Genomic DNA, 19,382 nt, shown 5'->3' on the forward strand with positions numbered 1-19,382 from the left:
GTCTGGGATATCAGCTGCTGAGCAACAAATATTTCAATAACTGGGGCAGGTAGACAGCAGTTCGTGCAAATAACGGGATCTCTCGTAAAAGTACTTTCACCCATAGTGGGCTCACAGGGTACAGCTGACTTGGGGAATTCTACCTGGGAGCTTAACTTGGTTGGGACCATGCCGACTCGATATCTCTGCACCGTGGCACAAATTCTCTCTGACAAAATTAACGCACAGCCAATACATTCTAGTGCATAATCACAGGCTGGCTTATTGACACATATAAATCCGTACTCTCAGTAAACACTCTGGCTTGATCGCCTTTCTCTCATTATTTCAGTCCTGTTAAATCTCACGGCAATTCTAGCCTCTCACATAACACATCCTTGGTTCGATACCCTTTACATTCCAGAACTTACCTGCCCGAAAGGTTAAAGACCCTGCCCTGTATTCAACGGTGAATATAACTCTACCGTGCAACTCGTCGTAACTGAAAAATTAATGCTTCATGCATAGAAAAACATCCTGATATAATGCTGACTCTAATCTATTCCGTGAAATCTCGCGACGCCGTGCAGCCCATTTGATACTGTGAAGAGTCTGCCCAACATCTCTATCAAAATAAACTATACAGGGAAAAAACACCATATAAAACAAAGGAAACACACACCTATAACTAACCTATTTTATCCTTTGTTCCCATTTAATTAAAACATGAGCACCTAGTTCGGAACTTGAACATGCATTGCAGCCCTGAACGTATTTAATCTAACTAAAACTGAGCGAAACAAGTGCCGCGCTGGCTTACATTTAACCAATCATTCTGACTGGAAAAACTCTATACTAGTGCTCGAATATTACTTGGCATGATTATAGAACTTAAGGACTTAACTTAGCAGCCATCTCTCCGTCAGCGACGAATCACAGGACTGCTATGTAATGGATGCTGAGCCCATAGTAACAGCAGTCATTCTGGGCTTGATTGTCCTCGCCTCTAGTCCTGGTAACGCCATGGTTGTCGTCTGCTTGGTCCTGGAATCGTCTGGGAATGGTGATATATTTCAGAACATCTGCTTCACCGTTTGGCGTGATCGTACACAAGCTTTCTACCTTAGTGATAAACTACCATTGACTATAGCTACGCAAAAATATTCGTCCTGATTTGTGCGTCACTAATTTATGGGAAACTAGCCCGGCTGAAATCAGTCCTTCACAGCAGTTGTATCTGCACGGTCCGCACACGTTACCATCGTGATCTGCGAACGCGTTATAAATGTTTTGTGCTACTTGATAGTGTCATTAGTTCTTGTGAGCTAATTCACAGCGATCGAATAATGGTCTTACAAAGCTCAAAATTAATTGTATCTAATAAGTTTGTGAATTACGCCATGCCGCACTTGGCGTTTCATAACAGTGAATAAAATCAAATGAGAACTATCACTGATTACTGAAGTTCACAAAGCGCTAAGAATTAATAAGTTTCTGTAACACACAATGAGTACATACATACATGACGAGCCACTGAATTCGAAAGAGAGGATGAGTATGCTTCCCTCTCCAAGCAAGCTTATATAGCCTTGAAAAGATGCCGTTCTCGAGGGGAAGCCCCGGCTAACAGAGAGTCTTTCTTTGTAACGGCCTAGCAGATGTCAACGGCCTCGCCTGTAAATACGCACTTCTCTCAGTTGACCACAAGTAAATATTATCATTGACTCCTGGTATATGATACTTCTGTTCTTAATTATGTGGAATTTAGCTTAGTGGCGAATATATTTAGTTAAATTCAGATGATTCCAGCCCTGGGAAAGCGAGGTTTGTCAACCTGAGACAACTGTTCTGTGGATCCCAATGTTTAAATTTACAGCAGTTGGCCTAGGGCTACATGACTGAAATCATGGCTTGTGGCTCCATTCAAACTTGCGGAAACTGTTCCTTCCGGATCAATACGGTGTTCTCATGGCCTATGGTATGTCCATCCAGGCTTCCTGCCTTCATTCTCTGTGACTCTATGATACGTTAAATAAAATTATGCTACAGTGTTCTGATGAATAAATTGAGGCATATTATGATATGGCTCAGTACCATGGGCAAAAATGTTCTTTTTCCCTCACACTCCAGCAGGATATAACTTTCAGTGATTCTTGCTCCTTGCTTTTCTCTTGGTGTCTTCATATCAGCTGACTCAGATATTCAGTCCTAAACCTCTTCTTCAGTTATTTTATCAAATGTTGCTAATACTGGAACATTTTATTCAGATTCACTTTGTCCAGAATGGTCCAAATCAGGTATGCAATGTTCTGTAAAAAGATGGCTGATGTCAGGAAGGTAGGATATTCAGAATCTTCTGTGATATAAGTTGAGGGTCTCACAGTTATACAGCATAGTAGTCACCTATTCATAATGTAATAACACCTGTCCCAACACTCGTCACATCAATTGTTTCATTATTTACATGAGACCACCCCACCAGCTACCCGTGGGTTGGTTGAACTTCCATTCGATTTGTCTGACGAACACTTGACAGATGCTGCTGTAAGACTTGGTAGCGAGTTTCTTCATTCTTCCAGTTGATGGAGCAGATAGCCAGATGAGTCCGGTGTATTATTAGGTTGGAGGATGAACTTGTGTGTTTACAACTTACATGACAAAGGCAAAGCATGTATGAATATTTATATGTGTGTATTTCGAGATGCTCCTCCTACAATTGAACACTTGTCCGATATTGATGATCAAATTATTGGTTCTAACTTGCTTACTGCTTATGCATGACAGGACGCAATGACTGCTGCTAATAAATTATGTTGGTGTTCAAAAAAGAAGGCTAAATTATGGAGGGGACATGTACTCGGTGTTGTGATAAATATAAATTCAGAAGATAGTTCATTGAAATTAAATTTGTTTGGTAATGCTACGCTATACTTTAAAGTACACAAGAATTATCCTATTTCCTACCTTTTCCTGCCAATGCCCCTTTCAAGGGCCCCCAAAATACTTTGATAGCAATAGAGCAGCCGGCGGAGCTGGGCCTCAATGGCCTCACCCATAGCAGAGACAAGGAAACCGCACAGTGTGCTTGAACGCTCTGACGTCACGCATGTGCTGATAAGGCATCTGTATAATGAGACCTTGACAGATGCTGCTGTAAGACTTGCTAGCGAGTTTCTAAGTCCGTTGTCAGTGCTACTGTGCATGCATGGCTAGTGGGGTATATAAGCACGTGCAAGCTGCTGCTAGCTCATTCTAAGCGGAGCAATGCCACATTATAGATGTTATAGACTTGCTTACTGCTTATGCATCACTGAACGCAATGACTGCTGCTAATAAATTATGTTGGTGTTCGAAAAGGAAGGCTAAATTATGGAGGATACACGTACTCGGTGTTGTAATGAATACAAATTTAGAAGAGAGTTCATTGAAATTAAATTTGTTGGTAATGCCACGCTATAGTTTAAAGTATAAGAATTATCCTATTTCCTATCTTTTCCTGCCAATGGCCCTTAAGGGCCCCTAAAATACTTTGATAGCAATAAAGCGGCCGGCGGAGCTGGCCGCAATAGCCTCACCCACAGCAGAGATAAGGAAACTGCACAGTGTCCTTGAACGCTCTGACATCATGCATGTGCTGATAAGGCATCTGTATAGATACAGAGATAAGGAAATCACAATTTGTTCTTGAACGATATGACGTCATACGTGAGCTAATAAGGCACCCGTGAATAATAAGATCTTGACGGGTGCCGCTGTAAGACTTAGCGAGTTTCTAAGTTTCAGTGGTACTGCACATGCGTGGCTAACGGTGTATATAAGCGCATGCAAGCTGCTGCTTGCTCATTCTGAGCGGAGCAATGCCACGTTATAGATGTACACATTATCCAATGGATAGGTCTCCTCGACCTATAATTAAGAATAGTATAATTCATATTCATAGTTATGCTAATGGTGATGGCTAACATGCTTTTGAGTTATATAAGCCAGATGACTCTGGTGTATTATTAGGTTGGAGGATGAACTTGTGTGTTTATAACTTAGGTGACAAAAGCGAAGCATGTATGAATATTTATATGTGTGTATTTTGAGATGCTCTTCCTACAATTGAACACTTGTCCGATATTGATGATCAAATTATTGGTTCTAACTTGCTTACTGCTTATGCATCACAGGATGCAATGACTGCTGCTAACAAATTATGTTGGTTTTCAAAAAGGAAGGCCAACAAAATTAGTCCCACTGTTACTATAAACAATCCTAGGTCACCCATATCGAGCTATAAATCTTCTCAGTCTCCACAAAATCCCTTTTGAAGACAATGATGTTGTTAGCTCTAGGCAAACAGTTCTAAACACTGCACAGATAAAGAGAATTATCCAACTCTTCTTTGCATCTTTCAGTACTAATGGTTCTGCTAAAATGACTCCTGTTACCTTAAACACACTTGTGCCCCTTGCCCTGCCCTCAGGTAATTTTACAGGAGCTGTATGCATTCTCTTCACTTCATGACACCTGATATATTGTGAAATTATCTTATGCACTATGTTTCTTCCCTTCATTACCTAGAATATCTCTCAAAGAATTGTGGTATGAGATGTAAACTAGCATATTTGAACTTCAGGTGCTGATCTTCAATTATAAGAGCTACCAATGTGTGCTTAATTGGGAAGAGCATTGGAAGGTGTAAGTTTTCGTTTCAAAATAAAGTTTCAATGTATCAGGTCATGTTCAGTATATATTGAAGAGATGTTAAGTACAGAACAAAATGGTCAACCAGATGCCAGTGGAATCCGCACACACACCTCCCGATTTTGCATCGGTTGCTCTGTCCAAATGAGCTATGCTGGCTTAGGTCATATTTGTTCTGTTGGAAAGGATCTAATTCATAGGTTTGACACTACTGCCATCACACTGTAGAGTACGTGCAAGTTGCTCATTGTGGGCCAAATCAATGAATACTGAATTTTCATGTCCGCATTGTACTCAAAATAAACTTTCAACGAATTAGGTCATGAATGAAAATGAAATAGCCTATGGATTTTGCTGCCGGGAGTGTCCGAGGACGCTTGGCTCGCCAGGTGCAGGTCTTTTGATTTGACGCCCATAGGCGACCTTTGCGTCGTGATGAGGATGAAATGATGATGAAGATGACACATACATCCAGCCCAAGTGCCAGCGAAATTAACCAATGAGGGTTAAAATTCCCGACCCTCCCGGGAATTGAACCCGGAACCCCTGTGACCAAAGGCCAGCACGCTAACCATTTAGCCATGGAAATTAGGTCATGTTCAGTACATACTGAAGAAATATTAAATACAGAACAATACTGGTTGTTATTGTCATCATTGCTCTTCATAATTAATTTGTTTTCAACTGGAGTATTCCCTCACTGTCTTCAAAATGCATAAGGTTTGTGCGACTGATTTTCATGCCAGACCTCGGCAAGCGTAGATCAGCCAGGCTTTCCTAACCAGGAACATGTTTCCAATCTTCAGAGTTGTAGTTACTGCATATATCTTTTATCCTATTTCTGATGAATGTTCACTACTGTTCATCTCTTGTAATCCAGTGCAGAGCAGTGGCTGAATTGGTCCAGTAATACTCTCATACGTTTTCTAAACAAAGACTTTTCTTTACATGTGTAGCTATACATAATCTGATAAAACACGTTAATGGTTCCAACTTTGGAATTATCCTTTTCAATGATGTGATGCTTGATTTGGCTTGCAACATTTTCTGATTATATTTGTATCTCATAGAAAGCACAGTTGCATATAATGATGCATTGCTAAAGGTGTGCAAATACATTAATTGCTGTCTTTCAGTGAAATCCATCTTAGCATTCTTACTTTGGTTAAATCTGGCCAGTCTTCAATCCACCAGGAATTTCTGTTTTAATTTATCAGTAAAAACTGCTGTTTAGGACACAGTGTAACAAGAGAACCAAAGCATAGTGGATAGAACACATTTGTGATGTAGACAAGATGTTTCTTCTGGTGATTTCTCCCTAGGGCTAATATTATCCCACTGACATCACAAAACAATTTGTCTTCAATTTTGTCCACAACAACCTGAGAACATGCAAAGCCTCATTATTTCCTTTGATAGATGATGAGGTGTTACTCTCCTAACCCCTCAGTTCAAACTTCCCTTCATCCATTATTTTGGTAGCTTGTTCAACAAATGTGCACAGTTCTTTTGAATCAACAAATATTACACAGTTGTCTACATAAAAGGAGCTCTTCAATTTTTAACCACTTCTCTCAATGGCGATTCATACCGGCTTAGATTCTGCAATGTTTCATGAGTATAATTTTCTTCTCATCACTTTTCTGTCAAAGAAAGCACAGGCAGACTTGGTCTCATTGATCAATGGACATTTGCAAAAAAGCTTGCTTAATGTCTGATATGATCCCAGTTCTTCTTTTACAAAACTTGAGCAGAATGTTGAGGATTAAATCCAGAAATTTTGGTCCTTTTACTAAACAGTAATTTAGGGAACAACTTCCTTTCAAGATGTGTCAAAAATCAGTCTTACACTTGTTGAAATCTTTTAAGACTCCCTGGTGCAGAAGATAATATCAGTGCTCCTGTTCATTTTCTCAAACTTCTTCGATTATTCTTTCACACACCCATTTTTCAAATTCTTCATTGTAGGCATCAAATATCTTTGCTATGATGAGTTTCAGGGTTGTAGTGATCAATCTTAACTAATGCTCTGTTATCAGGTAGCTCTTCACAACTGTCCAACCAAGGGAGACTAACTTCATATCTTCCTTCAAGATCTCTCTTCACAATTTTACTGAAGTGATTTAACTGCCATCTCTAATTTCTCATTTGTTTGGCTTTCACAGATATCTGAAATTCCTAGGATATCCAGTTTCTGGAAGGTAACTGGTCTTAATCAAGAGTGTTGTCAACATAGTGGCATGGATATTTGTTGTGACCCTCCAGACACTTTTCCCAACACTATCATTGCACTGTTGTGAGTCTACACATTTCAAATGGTGGCTGTTCTACTCCAATGTCCATGACAAAAATTCCCCTTTTCTCTCAATTCTTCAATATAAGAACTTGGTTTTAGCTGAGAAATTGGTTCGCTCACATACCGTTGATTGAAATTTGAATTTTGCATAAGAACTCATTTGTTTAATTGCATGATCTTGACGTTCCAGCCTCTTGGGTGAACCTCCTCCAAATAAGGTATGTATCACAACCTCAGATTTGACAAGTTGATAACCTATTCATTTATCATTCTTCTTCTTCCTTTCTAAAGATAATGACCATTGGGAACAAGTATCACTGAGTGTACATATTTTCTGTTTCTTACCACCAGTTTCATAATTCATCCATTGGTTGGACAATGAAACATTCAGTCTTACTCAGTTTTCTCTTCTGTAGGCAGAATCATCATCATCATCATCATCATCTTCTTCTTCTTCTTCTTCTTCTTCTTCTTCTTCTTCTTCTTCTTCTTCTTCTTCTCATCCTCTAACTATGGCATCTGATCATACAGTGTCTCTTAGAACAGACGATGCACCATTTGTTTTCAATACTTTGATTGATGTTCCGGTTTCAGGCAGATGAAACACAATTTCTTTCTCTTCAGTATTTCTTGCTTCAAATTTAGAGATAATCTCTGAGTTTGACAGCATTCCTTGCTCTCGTGCAACTTCTCACAGAACAAGCAAACAGCTTTCTCTCCTGCTCACCAGAAAACAAAACTATTGCCGTAGCAACAATTTGTTCTAATTCCTTCTTGTTGTCTCTTCCAGTACAACCTTCACTATATTTGAGGCTTGATTTTGCCAGTAAAAATCTTTCTTCACCTTCAACTTCCTTTCGTAGAAACAGTATTGGGGGTTTCAGATAATCTTAGTGGCTTTCGTGTTCCGCTTCTTGTCCTCTAATTATGGCATCTGATCATACAGTGTCTCTTAGAACAGACGATGCACCTTTTGTTTACAATACTTTAATTGATGTTCTGGTTTCAGGCAGATGAAACACAATTTCTTTCTCTTCAGTATTTCTTGCTTCAAATTTAGAGATAATCTCTGAGTTTGACAGCATTCCTTGCTCTCGTGCAACTTCTCACAGAACAAGCAAACAGCTTTCCCTCCTGCTCACCAGAAAACAAAACTATTGCTGTAGCAACAATTTGTTCTAATTCCTTCTTGTTGTCTCTTCCAGTACAACCTTCACTATATCTGAGGCTTGATTTTGCCAGTAAAAATCTTTCTTCACCTTCAACTTCCTTTCATAGAAACAGTATTGGGGGTTTCAGATAATCTTAGTGGCTTTCGTTTTCGGTATCAAATCAATCAGTCATCAATGATCTGTACTTAGGGCTCTTGCCCAGGGGGCAGATTCCCTATCAATTGTTTACCATCGGGCTGAGGGGCTCAGACGGTTGAGATGGTGACCGTCTCACGCCAACTTAGCAGTTTTGATCCTGCCTCAGTCCGGTAGTATTTGAAGGTGTTCAAATATGTCAGCCTCGTGTTGTTAGATTTATTGACATGTAAAGAACTCCTGCAGGATTAAATTCTGCCATCTCTCCACTAACAGCTCAAAACATACCACACAGTCGAGCATCTCATCTTCTTACTCCCAAGTCTTTTCCCAGCCCAAAGTTTGTAACATTTTCGTAACACTATTCCTTTATCGGAAATCACCCAGAACCTTACTGATACTACTCCTGGGCCCACTCCCAGAGTAAAATCCTTAGCCCTCATTTTCCTTTACCTTAAAACATTAGCCCACATGTCTTCCATAACTTCTGCCCTTCCTTCCACTCTCTGCAGCCTACCTACCATATCCTGTACATTGACTGAGGGAGGCCTAATTCATTCCTGTCCTCCATTACTCACTACATCTTCTCTCATCTCCTGTAGTTCCTACTAACATCCACAAATAATATAAAAATATGAACAGAAATAAAATAGCGTATTCTATGTATAGAAATAGGTATATATGTCAGTGAGTAGTTGTTTTATGTTGTTTTTGGTATGAAATTCATAGCAGTTTAGCTTAAAATCATTTTCTACCAAATTTATTTCATTATTAATTTGACCAATTATATTGGAATTAAGGTTGTGTTTGGTCTATTAATTATTCTAGGTAATAGTGTGTTGTGGTTATTGTTTTCTGATTTAGTTAGTTTACTAGCAAATGTACCCATGCTTCGCTATGGTACTCTACATTGTATACAGATATCAAAGTAATTTACTGTACATGAAGTGAATAAGAATTTTTAAATTGCATGTCTCTTGGCGTTATCCGAGAAAAAGCGTAGGAAGGTCCACAGACGTTGTTTCCAATGTAAAGTACGAGTTGCAGAGTTGTGATGATAACGACAGGTCGACTTGTCTACCGCAATTCACTATGCGTAATGTCAGTCATATTTTGGTTGGTAAATTTGTTTATAATAGGGGGCACCCTTGTAAGAGGGCACCTATACCTAATGATAAAGAGAATCAGTTAAAAGAGTTTTGAAAAAATGCACGCTCCCTTGCCTTCTGCTAGTCAAATCGAGAAGGGAATTATTCATTACAATGGAACACAGGCGTTGGAGGAGGACTCCATTCATACTGCCAGTTAAAGTTGATGTGGGGAGTACTGATTACAACAGCAGACGCTCTCCTGCTGACAGTCACTATTGATTTGTAAAGTATTAATTACAATGTCAGACACACCCCTTCTAGATTGCTACAAATCGACTTAAATTAATAAATGTAGATCGACATACTGAAGTATATGAATGTTCACCTTCATCTTGATATGGGGGAGGAGGTTAAAAATTAGGACTTTCAGGAAACTTTTAAGCCCATGAAAGCTATACGTTATTGTTCTGGATAAATATCACCGACTGTGTTCTTCTGCAGATTTGAAACTCCCAGCATGTCCCCCTCAGAGAATTTTGAGAATTTTAGATTTTTCTAGGGATCCTGAAGTCAACAGCTTGTCTGGTACCAAGTTTTAAGTTTCCAGGATGCCTAGAATGGTCTCATAATTCACGTCTGTTTTCATTTTTATGCCTTAATTTATTTATATATATATATATATATAGTACAGTATATATAGATCACGCCAAACTGACTTTCATTTATTAATATGGATTATATTTCATCCATTCCCTAGTGATTCTAGGGACGTCTTACTCCCACAGTACGTTTTACAGGTAGTAAGTCATACTTGAAAGTCATACTGCAACATACACACGTCCATTATCTCGGTCATTTTTGACAATTTATTTTTTCATCCTTTCTCACCCCCTATGCCAAAGAGGGCTTAAGTTGGACTTTAAAAATCTGGAATGTTACTATTCATGTAGCGACCCAGAAAACTATGGATTCAGCAGTATATTCAATTATTATCATATCTCACTCCCCCCTCCCCCACCATAAAGGGGGCTAAACTTTGAGTTTTAAAAAATCGGGAGTGTTACTATTCATCTCAGCGACCCCGAAAACTATGGAATCGACACTATTTTCAATTAATTTTATATCTCAATCCCCCTCGCCCCCCACCACAAAGGGGGATGAACTTGGACTTATTTTCAATTAATTTTATATCTCAATCCCCCTCGCCCCCCACCAGAAAGGGGGATGAACTTGGACTTATAAAATATCCAGAGTCTCACTATTCATCTCAGAAACCCTGACAATTAATAAAATATCCGGAGTCTAACTATTCATTTCAGCGACCCCAACAACTATAGATTCAACATTATTTTCGATTATTTTTATATATCACTTTCCCATCGCCCCACACCACGAAGAGGGCTGAACTTTAAAAAATTCCGGAGTGTTACTATTCATCTCAGTGACTCTGAAAACTATGTATTCGACACATTTTCTAATATTTCTATTTACCACTCCCCCATCGCCTGCCACCACGAAGAGCAATGAACTTGGACATCAAAAAATTCCGGAGTGTTGCTGTTCATTTCAGCGAGCCCCAAAAGTATGGATTCGACACTACTTTCGATTATATTTATATCTCTCCCCCTCGACCCCGCCCCCCGCTCCTAAGTGTTTCTGGGGTGTCCTACCCCCACGTGGTTTGTCGCCTGATATTAAAAATCCGAACTGTACAATTCACCTCGGCGACCCCAAAAACTATGGATTTGACACTATTTTCGATTAATTTTATATATCACTCCCCCCTTGCCCCACACCCCAAAGGGGGATGAACTTGGACTTTAACAATATCCGGAGTCTCACTATTCATCTCAGTGACCCCGAAAACTATGTATTCAACACTATTTTCTAATATTTTTATTTACCACTCCCCCATCGCCCGCCACCATGAAGAGCGATGAACTTGGACATCAGAAAATTCCGGAGTGTTGCTGTTCATTTCAGCAAGCCTGAAAAGTATGGATTCGACACTACTTTCGATTATATTTATATCACTTTCCCTTGCCCCCGCCCAGCGCTCCTAAGCGTTTCTGGGGTGTCCTACCCCTACGTGGTTTGTCGCCTGATACTAAAAATCCGAAGTGTACAATTCTCCTCGGCGACCCCGAAAACTATGCATTCGACACTATTTTTGATTAATTTTATATATCACTCCCCACTTGCCCCACACCCCAAAGGGGGATGAACTTGGACTTTAAAAATATCTGGAGTTTCACTATTCATCTCAGCGACCCCGACAACTATGGATTCGACACTATTTTCAATTATTTTTATGTATCACTCTCCCATTGCTCCGACCACGAAGGGGCTGAACTTGGTCTTAAAAAAATTCCGGAGTGTCACTATTCATCTCAGCGACCCCGAAAATATGTATTCGACACTACTTTCGATGATTTTTATGTCTCAGCCCCTGCCCCTAAGGGTTCCTGTAATGTATTGCCCCCACGTGGTTTTCGTTAATTTGTATATCTGAACCCCCTCACCACCACCCCTCCCCCTCCCTAAGGGTTCCTGGGCTATCTTACCCCCACGTGGTTTGTCTCCTGATACTAAAAATCCGGAGTGTACGATTCACCTCGGCGACCCCGAAAACTATGTATTCGACACTATTTTTGTTTAATTTTATTTATCATTTCCACCTCGCCCCCCACCCAAAAGGGAGCTGAACTTTGACTTTTAAAAAATCAGTAGTATCACTAATCATCTCAGCGACCCCGAAAATTGTGGATTCGACCCTTTGTGCGATTATTTTTATACCTTGCCCCCCGACCCCCCACCCCTAAGGGAGCTATGGATGGCTTACCCCCACAGTGCTCATCTCCAGATAGTAAGTCATAAGTGTACCAAGTATGGTTGAAATTTCTCCAGTGGTTTAGGAGATGTGTCATTTACACACATACATACATCCATCCATTTTTATGTATAGTAAGATAAGATTGTTTAGGTTACTAATTTTGTTATAGCAATTAGACATTTGAGTGTGGTGAGAGGAAGTAATTCGGCATCTACTTTCATATGTGACGTGTATGATTCTGCACAAAACATGTGTGCAATATTGAAGACATAATCTAACACAAAAATATATGCGTCTCTATATTCTTGAGGCTGAATTAAATCAATTTAATTAAACCATTATATAATATGCACAAAAATAGCACAATTTAAAAAATTTATTTTTGTTATTGTAAACCGTAACATCAATTATAAATGATCTACATTTAGGGCTATCGTCCAGGTAGCAGATCCCCTATCAATTGTTTACCTAGCTTTTCCTTAAATGTTTTCAGAGAGCTAGGAAATTTATAATTCTCTTGATAATGTACTCCAATCCCTTACTCCTATCCTATAAATGAGAAATCCAACTTTATCTTCATATTATGATAATTCCTACTTTTAAAAACTCCACTCAAGCTTCTTCATCTACTAATGTTATCCCATGCTATCTTTCCTCTGACAAATTGAAACATACCACATAATCAAGCATCTCATCTCATTATTCCCAAGTCTTCACAGCCCAAAGTTTACAACATTTTCATAACACTATTCCTTTGTCGGAAATCTCCCAAAACAAACCGTGCTACTTTCCTTTGAATTTTTTCCAGTTCTTGTATCAAAAATTCCTGGTGTGGGTCTCATACACTGGAACCCTACTCAAATTGGCATTGAACGTACAGTCCACTGTGTAGAATACAGTTTGAAGTATGCAAGTGAGCTCATGGAGAAAAATGCTATAACTTAGCAAAGTAACAGAATTGTAGAGTAGAGCAATAGCATAGTAGAGTAGCAAATATAGTATAGAGAATAGAGAACAAGCACATAGGGCTTTTATTACTTCAAAGCCAAGAAGGTAGGATTAGTTAGAAACCAATCACAGATTTTCTTCTCATCTTCATAAAATATTATTGGTTCAAAGCTAGTCTTGTGGAGAGTTCTGGAAACATGCCAGGCGATGTTAGCCTTGAAAATGTTCACTCATCATCCCGGTCATATGGTATGGCCTTGACTAATAAGACAAAAGTAAAGTCTCCACGCACAGACATGCGGCTGAGAGCTCATAAGCGGCTTACTTCAAGGTTACCTGAATTTGCCCTTCACTACAGCTGTTACAAAATGACCCACTGACTGAATTAAATTTAGCTTGTGCGGTGATCGCCTATATAATTCAAATTATGCCAAATTATATGGGAATATTCAGAAAATAAGGATGGAATTCAGGACAACATATTGAGGCAAATATTTTTTTATAGGAAGAGGAGTGAAGGATTGGAATAATATAGCAAGGGGGCTGTTTGATAAATTTACAAATTCTTTGAAATAACTTAAGACTGTGTAAACAACTGATGTGACATCTTCCACCTGGTTGACTGTCCTACCTGCAGATCAATGGTGAATGACTGATTGATCTAAAAAATTTACACACTGAAAATAAAAGCAAATCTCTGAACATTAAAGAAGTTATAGAAATTTACATCAAAAAAAAAAAAATTCTAACAAAATCCATCTTAATGCTCACACACATTTAAATTCCCCCCCTTCATGCTACTTATATAGTTTTCTGTACATTACACAATTTTTGCATTAGCGCTTAATGAATCCCACAGGAGGTTACTCTGATACCAAAATGTCTCGATCTCTGAATTTATGCAGTGTTCTTGCCACTCCAGACATATAATGTCTTTCAAAATACTCTTTAATTCAAGTCCATATTTTCATTTCATCAAAATCATTAGCTTACATTTATTCCCTGATACACAAAATACAGTATAATGTGATGAAACAGCATTTTTCGTCCCCTCTCCACTGAATGGAGTTAATGCATATAATAGATTTGCCCCAGACATTTAAAAATTGGCTCTCCCTCTTCGCTCCACTTAATTAATTTTCAGTACAACATTTTACACTTTTTGCATTAGCACTTAATGAATCACACAGGAGGTTACTCTGAAACTAAATCTCTGGAATGTAGTTTTGAATATTCTTATCTGTAGTAAATTTTCTGAATTTACACACCATTCTTGCTGCTCCAGACGTTTTAGTTAGTTATTATTTCTCACTAAAAATAAAGTCTTGCAAGATACTCTTTAATGAATGAAATGAAATTTTGGGGATACATTTATATTAGAACGTAGGCGCTCACTAAGGGAGGATTTTTGGATATTCTGTTGCTAAGGGGGTAAAAAGAGGGTGAATTATTTAAATGAGCATATCTATATCTCAAAAAAAAAGTTTACAGATATAGAGATTGGTATATAGAATCTACTTTAAAAATCTCCTTAAAGGGGGGTGAAAAAAGTAAAAAAGGGTTTGAATACCTTTTAGGAGTATACTTATATATCTCAAAAACTGAAGATGTTACAGACATAAAAATTGGTATTTGGAACCTCCTCTTCTTCTTTCTTCGATTTTGCCCATCTAAGGACCACGTGATTGGGATTGGAAAGTAACTCTGTGCATTCATCTTAATCCTTCTTTTCTTGACTTCCAATAGTTCTTCATCCTTTCACTTTGCTGTTTCCTCCTCTCTTGTGTCCAAATGTTATTATTACCTTTCCTCTTTTCCTTCTGGAAACTCTTGAAATTTTGTATCAACCTTCTGAAAGTTATTCTGTCTTGTATTACATCGTCTGTTATTCCAATCTCTGTCTTTTTTTTTTACTCCTTGGATCTACTGGTTGCCATTCTTGCTCTTGTAAACATGGTTAAAACTCTTTTGTCAATCTACTGTTATCCATCCTCATTATGTGACCAAAAATTGTTATTTTCCTCTTCCTGATCATGTCTAACAGCCTTTCATTTTCTTCATCCTTGTATAGGTCTTTATTCCTCCTATGTCTAAACTCTCCTTCCTTTGTTTTCAATGGTCCCCAAATTTTCCTCAATATTTTCCTTTCTTTTTTCTCTATCTGTTCTATTTCACCAGCTTTCATAGAGAACATCATGCATTCTGTGGCATACAGACTCTCTGGTTTGAATACCATGTTGTAGTGTTTGATTTTAGTTTTCCTTGAGAGATTCTTCTTATTTTAGGTATCTTTTGTGAGTTTGTATGCTAGTTCCAGTTTCTTGCTCTTGACCTGTTTGCTTCCTTATCGAGTCCATTAACCTGAATTATTTCACCCAGGTATTTAAATTTATTAACCTTGTTGATTTTCCCGTACTCTGTTAGGGAATATTTGACATGAATTTAGTCTTCTCAAAAGATATCCGAAGTCCAACTTTTCCTGCTATTTATTTCAGAAGGTTGATTTGCTCTAAGGTAGTCTCTGTTCTTCTTTGTTTATTTTATGTGTATTTTTTTTTTTTTTTTTTTTTTTTTTTTTTTTTTTTTTTTTGCTAGTTGCTTTACGCCGCACCGACCCAGATAGGTCTTATGGCGACGATGGGATAGAAAAGGGCTAGGAGTTGGAAGGAAGTGGCCATGGCCTTAATTAAGGTACAGCCCCAGCATTTGCCGGGAAAGGGGGTGAATTTATAAAATGATAATATCTACAGAACATCTCATAAACTTGACATGTTACAGACATGAAAATTGGTATTTTTAACCTTTTAAAAATAAAGAAATGTGTTTTTTGTTTTTGGAAAAACCATTTACCAGGGGGGTTAAAAGGTCTGAAAAGGGGGTTGAATTATTTTTATGGGGATAGTGATATCTCAAAAACTTATAATGTTACAGAAGTGAAAATTGGTATTTGGAGTCTCCTTTAAGAAATACGCATTTGTTTTTGGAAACTCCGCTTATGGGAGGTGGGGTGAAAGAATTGAATAATTACGGTAGTTGAATTCTTTGTATGAGGATGCTTATATCTCAAAAACTAAATACGTTGCAGACATGAAGATTGGTATTTGGAATCTCCTTTAAAAAATAAAGAAATACATATTTTTTGTTTTTGGAAAATCAAGTTAAGGGGAGGGGGAGAAGGTGAAAATGAGTAACGAAGGAGTTGAATTCTGTTTATAAGGATACTTACATCTCAAAAACTGAAGATGTTGCAGAAATGAGAACTGGTATTAGGAATCTGCTTTAAAAATAAATAAACACGTATTTGTTTGTTTTCGTAAAATCCACTTAATGGGGGTGAAAAGAAGTGAAAAATGAGTTGAATTATTTCTCATAATAACACTTATATCTCAAAAACTGAAGATCTTAGAGATGTGAAAATTGGTATTTGGGATCTCCTTTAAAAATAAAGAAACATGTTTTTTTGGTTTTCAGAAAATTCACTAAATGGAGAGGGTGAAAGGAAGTGAAAGAAAGTGAATTATTTTCAAGGGGATATTTATATCTCAAAAAAAAAGGTTACAGACTTGAAAATTGGAATTTGGAATAATAAAGAAATAAATAAATACAATAAAAAATAAAGAAACACACTTTTGGGGGGGGCAACTTAAAGGGGTGTGGGGCATGAAAAAGGGGTTGAATTCTTTTTTTGAGGATATTTATATCTCAAAGAATGAAGATGTTACAGACATGAAAATTTGTATTTGGATTCTTCTATCAAGGTAAAGAAACATGTATTGTTTTGTTTTTTGGAAAATTAATTAAGGGAGGGAGAAAGAATTGACAAATTAGGTGAATTATTTGTATGGGCACACTCATACCTAAAAAAAACTGAAGATGTTACAAATTTGAAAACTAGTATTTCGAATCTCCTTTAAAAATAAAGGAACATTATTATTTTGTTTTCCGAATATCGACTTAGGGGGTGGTGGGGGAAAATAAGTAAAGGAGTTGAATTCTGTTTATGAGGATTCTTATACATCAGAAGATGTTGTAGACGTGAAAGTTGGTATTTTTAATCTCTTTTAAAAATAAAGAAACACGTATTTATTGTTTTCAGAAAGTCTAATTAAGTTGGGAGAGGGGTGGAAAGAAGTGAAGAAAAAGTAGAATTTTATTATGATACTATATCTCAAAAACTGAAGATGTTACAGATGTGAAAACTGGAATTTGGAATCTCCTTTAAAAATAAAGAGACACGTACATTTTTGTTTTCAGAAAATACATTTAACCGGGTAAAAGGAATTGAAAAAGCGGGTGACTTTTTAAAATGAGTACCAGAATATCTACAGTATATGTCAAAAAATTAACATGTTATAAATGTGAAATGTGGTATTTGGGAAGTCCTTTAAAAATACAGGAACAAGAATTGTTTGTTTTCGGAAAAGGCATTTAACGGGGGTGAAAAGAAGTGAAAAAAGGGTTTAATTATTTTTATGAGGATACTTATATCACAAAATTGAAGATCTTACAGACGTGAAAATTGGTATTCGGAATCTCCTTTAAAAATAAAAAAAACCCACATTTGTTTTCCTAAAATCCATCTATTTACAAGTAACAACTCCCATTATTGTTTCGTATTGAAGATACATTAGTTACGTCAAGAAAATGAAAATGAAATATGTGGGTCAAATAAGCCCCAGTATCAATATCCTCTTTTCTCAAGACTTATGATAGAGAAGATCCATTTTAGTCTTGAACATATTTTTAAGTTAAAAAAATAGAACTGACAAATTTTAACTGTGTAAAAACACCATTAATTTAAATTTATATTTTCATTCACAACAATCTTGACCAGCCTACAATTAATAATCAGTTTTAAATCTCCACTTGTGGTTGACAACACTTTCTGACATTAGTTACGGTACGTCAAGAACATGAAATGATATAGGTGGGTCAGGTCTACTCCGGTATGTAATATCCTCTTTACCCAAGACTTATGATAGAGGAAGAAGATCCATTTTAGTTTTGGACACATTTTCAAGTTAGATAGAATAGGACCGACAAATTTTAATGTGTTAAAACATCATTAATTTATGTTACCCACAGTTGTTTTGTTCACATTTTAAAAATTATTATCCTGGCACGTTAGTCTTAAGAGAATATTAATGTTTGTATATTATCTATATATAGTTAGAAAGGTCCCAAACCTTGATTTAGAGGTTGTCTACAGGCTGAAGATGCCCAAATAATGGGTCAAACATGTACCTGACCTGATAAGTCTACATAAATTCATGTAGATTCAAACTACATTAAACGTAGAAAGTATTGAATAGGTGGTTCTATTAAATTATCCTTGAGATTCTATGCTTAAATCCATCTATGTCGCATGATCATCTTAGCTCCAAAAGGCAATACCACAAACATGGTTTACAAAGAGTTTCTTGGGTAAATGAATCTCAATTTTTTGGTGAGTTTTTATACATTAAGAATTTTCAGACATGTCTTAGTGCAGTACCGAGAAATGATTACTTTTATCAAATTACAAAATCCATGCGAGCGAAGCAGTGGGTAACAGCTAGTACATTATAAGATGATGAAGCAGCATTTCCCCTCCCATCTCCATTGAACAGAGTCATTGCCTTGATCTCCCTATATAGCCACCAGAACTGGAGCAAGGGAACTGGCTTCAGTTCAAATGCAGTCGCAGAAGGTAATGGACAATTAACATCTCAGATAAGTAAATTCTCTCAAATTTACCAAGGTATTATAAACATAATTTGTCTCACTTGTTCATAACATCACCAATTCACAATCATTGACAAGTTTATGTAATGTACACAGTATTGTACACACATGAACATGATATAAAGTAATTTGATTTAATAGTGTATATTTTTTACAGGTATGTTGTAGTTTGTATGTGCTTAGTGTTTTTGACAAATTGAAAAGCTTTAAAGTTATTATTGTTAGAACATGAATATAACCAACCTTCTATTTCTTTGGCAGGTCAGTGCAGATGCGCCTCTATTCGATGCACAAACGAGAGTTTGTTATGGTGTTCTTAGCATTCTTTGCCTGTTTTGGACTAGGAGTATTTATTGGATTAGCAGGTATAATTATATTATTATTATTATTATTATTATTATTATTATTATTATTATTATTATTATTATTATTATTATTATTATTATTATTATTATTATTATTATTATTATTATTATTATTATTATTATTATTATTATTATTATTGTTGTTGTTGT

At 37.0% G+C, this 19,382-nt stretch overlaps 1 protein-coding gene across 1 annotated transcript in view; it reads left to right on the top strand.

Annotated features, from left to right (window-relative positions):
- LOC136878420 (transmembrane protein 181) overlaps positions 1-19,382 on the top strand; it is a 126,646-nt gene that overhangs the window by 22,782 nt on the left and 84,482 nt on the right. Inside the window, exon 3 of the mRNA XM_067152084.2 lies at positions 19,129-19,232. Within this exon, the coding sequence (XP_067008185.1) occupies positions 19,129-19,232 (104 nt within the window). The remainder of the gene's footprint in view (positions 1-19,128; positions 19,233-19,382) is intronic.

This window comes from Anabrus simplex, chromosome 1, assembly GCF_040414725.1.
Source record: "Anabrus simplex isolate iqAnaSimp1 chromosome 1, ASM4041472v1, whole genome shotgun sequence".
Classification (NCBI taxonomy): domain Eukaryota; kingdom Metazoa; phylum Arthropoda; class Insecta; order Orthoptera; family Tettigoniidae; genus Anabrus; species Anabrus simplex.